This window comes from Dipodomys ordii, unplaced genomic scaffold, assembly GCF_000151885.1.
Source record: "Dipodomys ordii isolate 6190 unplaced genomic scaffold, Dord_2.0 Scaffold11, whole genome shotgun sequence".
NCBI lineage: Eukaryota > Metazoa > Chordata > Mammalia > Rodentia > Heteromyidae > Dipodomys > Dipodomys ordii.
In genome coordinates this window covers 11416269-11423941 of record NW_012267227.1, presented here as the reverse complement: position 1 = coordinate 11423941, position 7673 = coordinate 11416269, and the positions used below count along the sequence as shown (strand labels likewise).

At 38.5% G+C, this 7673-nt stretch overlaps 1 protein-coding gene across 1 annotated transcript in view; it reads right to left on the bottom strand.

Moving 5' to 3' along the window:
- Trpm7 (transient receptor potential cation channel, subfamily M, member 7) overlaps positions 1-7673 on the bottom strand; it is a 98434-nt gene that overhangs the window by 78942 nt on the left and 11819 nt on the right. The window contains exons 2-4 of the mRNA XM_013010113.1: positions 3826-3905; positions 2292-2330; positions 197-395 (exon numbers count right to left, since the gene is read on the bottom strand). Of these exons, the coding sequence (XP_012865567.1) occupies positions 197-395; positions 2292-2330; positions 3826-3905 (318 nt within the window). The remainder of the gene's footprint in view (positions 1-196; positions 396-2291; positions 2331-3825; positions 3906-7673) is intronic.

Sequence of the window (7673 nt, the reverse complement as noted above, 5' to 3'; positions counted from 1 at the left end):
AGCTCTTCAGCTCAAGGCTAGCTAACACACTCTACCACTTAAGCCACAGTGCCACTTACAGCTTTTCTGCTTATGTGGTGCTGCGGAATCGAACCCAGGGCCTCATGCAAGTGAGGCAAGAACTCTACCACTGAGCCACCTTCCCAGCCCCACCAGTCACATTTTTGAAAAGCAAAAACCAAATTATTTGACATACCTTAGCACGGTAAGAATGAGAACCCCCTTGAAAATTGATGACTCCATAAGCATCTGTTGGGCTCTGTTCCGTATGCTTTTCCACAGACCATTCTTCTGTTGCCTGATTAAAGTGGTCACCCAATTTCACATCTGAGTATTTCATGGCAAGGCTTGCAGTAAAACAAGCATGTTGCTTGACCAAACGACCACAAAAACACCTGAAGAGTAAGATGATAAAGAGACATTTCAAAAACTAGAGTCTATGAAATATTTAATTACAATGAATAAACCAATGAAGAGTATAAAAAGTTTGATTTTATACCTTTATTATAATGTTGAAACAGTATAAATAAATTAGTACATGAAGGGGCTACATGCAGCATAAACATCTACAATATGTGGTATACTGCCATGGCTAAAGCAATGAACTGTAAACAGACACAAAACCATCATGCTGAGTGAAAGAAGCTAGATATCAAGGAGTACATATTTATGGGATTCCTGAACACAGAATTCAAAACAGTGAAAGCTAATCAAACTGATGACCAAAAATGAACACTGGGTGCCTGAGACCCAGGGTAGAAAGATGGATGGCATTCTATCTAGAAGTACATACTGGGCCACAATGTAAGAAGCAGGAATCAGAGCTTAATGGAAGTCAGAGCAGCTTGTTTGTGGGATATGAAACAAAAATAAACTACCCAAGGCAAAGGTCAGATCAACTACATGGTAAGAGGCCAAACAATTCCTGAAGTTCATAAAGTAGAGGACAGTCCCACCTGCCAAAAAGGGGAGGTCTTAGAATGCACAAGGCCTAAGAGATACCATTCTCAGAAGAGTTTTGTAGAAGGATTAAATTAAGATCTAGACAGAACAAGCCCTAAATGTAGAGCAAGACTTGAAAGGACAAAACTAAACCAAATAACCTGTTTGCTAGGTAAGTACAAATGGAATACAACAGAACCCAGAATCCAATGTGAAGTAAGCCTCAAAATTTCTCAGGCAAGCCGGGCGCTGGAAAGTCCGTGAGACTCTTATCTCCAATAAACCACTAGAAAAGCAGAAGTGGCGCTGTGGCTCAAGTGGTAGAATGCTCTCCTTGAGCTGAAGAGCTGAGGGATAGCGCCCAAGCCCAGAGTTCAAGCCCCACGACCGACAAAAAAAAAAAAGAAGAAGAAGAAATAGATGATGTAATTACCAAAAACAAAACAAAAAACCCCACACACTTAAGTATTGTGAATAAGTGCCAACTATTAACATAAATCGGAAGATATTTCAAAATTAACCAAGACCTAAATGAAGCATCTAAAAATAAACCATACAATATCTGAAGTGAAAATCATGGGATGGGGTTTGTAATGGGTATCGAGGAGGAAATGGAGAGAGGCTGAATCAGTAAACTTGATGAAACACAGAAAGGACTAGAGAATAGAACCAAGAAATTCTACATACATGTAATTCAAGTTCCAAAGGGAAAATGATGGGAAGAAAAACATGAAAACATACTGGAAACATCTTTTTCCCCCAAATCTGACGATTGGGTCCACTAATACTAAACATTTCAACAGAAGAAGCTAAGATGTGGCTCAAGTGGTAGATCACCTGCCTACTAAGCATATAGCCTTGAGTACTACTAAACCTGGTGCTACCAAAAAGAAAAAAGTCAAGTTTTTCTTAAAAACCCTTTCCAACATTTCTTATCCAGTTAACTATATTCAACTTTAGAATTCCGCTCAGGTAGCTGCACTTGAGTTTCAACATACAGGTACGTGATGATTCACTTCCTAGGTCTAGGAAAACCATCCTTCAAATATAACAGCAGATGATGGGGCTGGAAAGGTGGCTCAGTGGTAGAGCGCTTGCCTTGCATGCCTGAGGCCCTGGGTTCGATTCCTCAGCACCACATAAGCAGAAAAAGCAGAAGTGGCGCTGTGGCTCAAGTGGTAGAGCGCTAGCCTTGAGCTGAAGAGCTGAGGGACAGCGCCCAGGCCCAAGGTTTAGGCCCTACCACCAGCAAAAAACAAAACAGCATATGATTTTACCCCACTGTATGTCCCTTGTTTCTGCTAGTTTATTTCTTCAATTGTTGTGCTATTTAGTTGTAGTACACTCACCTGACAAGCTGCTGACAAATCTGACATCCTGGAAGGCATCTATAAAGCATAAAGGATAAGTAAACTACTATTCAAACAAAAAGAGACAAAGGAAATGTGCGTATTTTAAGTATAAAACCATCATGTAGACATTGATTTATATATTTATATAATCATTTTAAACTCATAACTATTTTTAAGTCAGGTTTGACACAAAATGTACAAACTGTAACAGAAAAGTCTGACAGACTTAATTATATTAAACAACATTCATACTGGCAAAAACCTGCTATTAACAACCTAAAGAAAAACGGACAGGGCTGGGAATGTGGCTTAGTGGTAGAGTGCTTGTTGAGAATGTATGAAGCCCCAGATTTAATTCCTCAGTAGCATATAAACAGAAAAAGCTAGAAGTGGTACCGTGGCTCAAGTGGTAGAGTGCTAGCCTTGAGCAAATGAAGCTTAGGCACAGTGCCCAGGCCCTGAGTTCAAGCCCCAGGACTGGGGGGGGGCGGGGGAGGGGGACAGGAGTATAAAATTAGCACAATTGGTGATGAAAGTAAAGTTTCAGGGCTTAAACTACAAAAAAAAGTGTCTCTTCTGTGTCAGTTGGAGAGTAACTCTAATGGCAATTTGACAACTTTTATCAAAACAAAAAATATAGCCTGACATGATGTCATATGTCTGTAATCCCAGCACTATGTCAAGGCATGTTATACTGTATATCACATATAATTATACAAAATTAATTTAACTAGCATAGAAAAGTCACCACTTAACTATGTAAAGTACGTTTCATAAGATGATTCCACCTGAAGATACTTAGGTTTCTTTAACACCTTGTTTTTCCATTATTTCTACTGCAAATTGTTATAGAGAAAATTATATGAAATAAACTCCTTACTGATAATACAATCTATGTTTTCTTAATAAGGCAAAATCCAATTACACAGTGAAACATCCTTAACACATACCTTACCATCTTAAGACAAAAAAAACAAATCTAGGACATGAACCATACTGTTGGGTATTCAGTAGAGACCCAATAAACAGATACATAAACATTTTAACACACACAGTTTTAAATATTGTATCTCTGTAATACACTAGCATGGTTTGAGTTTGGAGATGAGAGAATACTTTGAGAAAGGCTTATGCCACAAATGTTACTGAACTGCAAATGTCAGTATCTTTGCTAACACCATCTCTTTCTACTTCCAAAATAGTAACTATAAATAATTCATTGATTTTTGTTTTAAATAAATGTTTTACATCTTGGGGCTGGGAAGGTGGCTCAGTGGTAGAGCACTTGCCTTGCATGCAAGAGGCCATGGGTTCGATTTCTTAGCACCATATAAGCAAAAGAAAAAAGCCGGAATTGGCACTGTGGCTCAAGTGGTAGGGCGCTAGCTTTGAGCTGAAGAGCTGAGGGACACCACCCAAGCCCAGAGTTCAGGCCCCACGACCGGATCCAAAATAAATAAATAAATAAACAAATAGATGTTTTACATCTAAACTTCTCTAAGATCTCAAACGAAACAAAGATTATGCTTACCTGTGAGGGTCTTTGGAGCTTGGTATAATATATACACATTCCCTCTTGGTCAAAGTGCTTTCTATCCAGGATTTCTGGGACTAAAACAAAAAGTTTTAAAGGATGGTTTATAAGTTAATAATGTAAGAAAATAATTCCATGAATAGACAAAAATAGTTCTGCACTATTTGTTTTGATCTGCTCAGCAGGTAGTATAGTGTATACTCTCAATGATGACAGCACACTGGTAATATCAGGATAAACCCATTTAAATGCAATGTGACTGAATGGTACTTGACTTGAAATGAAGGAAAACAAGTATAAGTCTCCTTGTGAGCCAAAAACTTCAACAGGGGCTAGTGTGATTCTAGGATATAGACTACTTTTTAAAAGTCAGTATCAATAAGGAGATAACCAGTAGGTATTCCATGATTACAAATATTCAATCTACCAAACTTCTGTGACCATCTTATTAAGAAAGATTAACCAAATAAAACAGCCTCAAAATACCTACAACAAACTTTTAATAGGGAGAATCAGACAATCTAGTGAATCAGCACATTTCTCTCAATTACTGAAATGTCAAACAAAACATAATCAGGAAAGGTAAGTAGGGTTTTAAATACAGAATGAACAAGTTAGACTTAATGAACATACATATTTCTGCATATATGACATTTATATTCACAAACACACTTGGACATTTATAAAAACTGATCATGCACTTGACCATAAAACCAGATTCACCTAATTTTCACATAATAGTATCCTTTCAGATCATATTCACTGATCATAACTAATATAATGTACAAAATTATCCTTCTATATTTCAAACTACTTAAGTTACTTGAAAAGTCAAAGAAAAAATAATTAAAAATTAAAATTCTTAGTACTGAATTGTGAAAATCCTATGCATTTCAAACCCAGTACAAATGGCAAGGAAGAAAGTACAGCCTTAAATTAAGTGAAAGTTAATGAGCTAAGCATTTAGTTTTAAAAAATACTGAAGTTGGGGCTGGGAAGGTGACTCAGTGGTAGAGCGCTTGCCTTGCATGCATGAGGCCCTGGGTTCGATTCCTCAGCACCACATAAGCAAAAAAAAAAAAAGTGGCGCTGTGGCTCAAGTGGTAGAGCGCTAGCCTTGAGCTGAAGAGCTGAGGGACAGCGTCCAGGCCCAGAGTTCAGGCCCCATGACTGGACCCAAAAAAATAAAAAATAAAAAATACTGAAGCTGTGGAGAGTGTTAGATAATATATAATCCCAGTAATTTGGGACATTAAGATAAAAGGATCTCGAGGGGCTGGGAAGGTGGCTCAGTGGTAAAGCGCTTGCCTTGCATAAATGAGGCCCTGGATTCGATTCCTCAGCACCACATAAGCAGAAAAAAGAAAGGCAGAGGTGGTACTGTGTTTCAAGTGGTAGAGCACTAGCCTTGAGCTGAAGAGCTGAGGGACAGCACCCAAGCCCAAAGTTCAGACCCCACAACCGCCCCCCCCCAAAAAAAAGGATCTTGAGTTTCAAGACAATCTAGATTATATTTGAGACTATCTCAAACAAAACAACCTACATGTACTCTCTATGCATATGTACATGCATGTATTATATTAGATAACTCTGAAGAAAAAAAAGAGATCAACAACTCCTATCAAAGTGTTCCAAAATATGTAAAATAGACATATTCTAGGAAAATGTAACAATTCAGGGGGGAAAAAAGATTATACACAGGGGCAGGGTACACTGATGACAGTTGGTAGTTTGTAAGAATTTTTCTTACTATCTTCTCAACTTTTCAGAAAATCTGACTTTTTTTCAAATTAGAAAGTTTTTTAAATTAATTTTTTGTATCTCTAGTTCAGGCTTCTAACTAGATCTCCACAGTGAATCTTATCTTTATATTGGTAACTGATCAGAAAAGAGAACCACAGGATGGGGAGGGGAGTATTATGTACTAAGATAAAGAGATCTACCCTAATACTGGAGATTTTAGGGTCATTCTCCTTTCCAATACAATCCACAAGCATAGCACGAAAGCACTTACATTACCAAAGGAAACCTACAGAAGGCGACACACTCTGGACAACATTGTGAGTGAAGTTTCACTATATCCTCTTTTGAGTTCTTTGGGTACCCCAATGGTAAACTTTAGTTTGTCTCCAACCTCTTCAGCTTCCAAAATTTGGTCTTTCCTTACCTTCACTCAAATTTCCATTTACTTAGCAAAAGGTTCTCCCTTAAATAGACTCACTTAGGTAGGAACAAATTACTCCATGACCATACAGTCATAATCACACAATGCTCTCTGGAATTTAAGGCCTTTCATCAGCAAAATTTCCTATATTCAAAGCTCATTCTGTCCCTACTTATTCCAACAAGAATCTGGTTCTCTTATATCTTTGGGGTGGGAGCAGGGGGCAGAACTCTGTAGCATTACTCAAACAAAAATCATGTTACACATATTGTACACCTACCAAACCCAATTCTGATTCAGGACAATTTCCCATCTATTCTTACAACTATACACTCCCCCCCTTTACTCCATGATGAAAAAGCAAAACCTTATCTCAAAAATAAGAAAAGCTAAAGTGGTAGAGCACCTGCCTAGCAAAATAAAAGTCCTGAGTTCAGAGGCCACTGCTGGGGGGTAGAGGGTGGAGTGAAGAGCCAGGTGCCAGGTGGCTCATGCCTGTAATCCTAGCTACTCAGGATACTGTGATCTGAGGATCGATCATGGTTCAAAGCCAGCTTGGGCAGGAAAGTTCAGGATACTCTTATCTCCAATTAACTACAAAAAGCTGGAAATGGCACTGTGGCTCAAAGTAGTAGAGAACTAGCCTTGAGCTGAAGAGCTGAGGGACAGCGTCCAGGCTCAGAGTTCAGGCCCCATGACCAGACCCCCCTCCCAAAAAAAAAGTGACGGGAATTTTTTTTTAACAAAGAGGAGAATCATAGAAAGAGAGCCCTAAATACTGCATATTACCTCTGTCCAAATTCTGACTGATGAAGTATGTATAAAGGGAGTAAACTTCAAGTACACAGATAAATAACATGTATATCTGCGACCTACTGGAGCAAAGTTTAGAGTTATGGCACCTTAATTAAGGACTGTTTTAGTCCGTTGTCTGCATTACAAATATCAGAGACCTGGAGGTCTAAATAAATCAAAAATTTTTTTCATAGTTCTAAACCCCGACTAGAAGTTCAAGATCAAGGTACCAACACGGTTAGTCTGATGAAGGCTATCTCTTTTTTGGGGTGTAGATGACTACATCCTTACATTGTTCTCAGATGGTTAGAAAGAGAGGGAAAAAGTGGGAGATGAGAAGGGAGAAGGAAGGAAAGGAAAGGGAGAGGAGGAGGAAGAGGGAAAGAAGGAAGGAAGGAGGGAGGAAAGGAAAGAGGAAGAGAGAGAGAGGGAGAGGGAGAGAGGGAGAGAGAGAGAGAGAAAGCTCCTTGGTATGTCTTTTTCTAAGGGTACTATCAGACCAAAACTCCATTCTCATTACTCCATTATCCCTAATTACTTCAAATACCATCATACTGGAGGTCAAGATGTAAACAGATAATTTTGAATGAATCTGAACGAATTGAGAGTTATATTTAGTATACAACGTTTTTTAAATTAGCTGTTCAGGGGATTTTAACAGAAACCTAGACTTTCTAAAGATAATATTCAAAAAGTCCATGCAACAATTCAATCCAAAATGACTAGATTTAAGAAAAAAACAGAAGCCAGGTATGGTGGCATGCACTTGTAACTCCAGGATTTGGGAAGCTAAGAGAGAAGGTTTAAAGTTGACTACCAGCCTGTTCTACATAATGAGACCTTAGCTCAAAAGTACGTGAATGAACCAGGTGCTGGCAGCTCATGC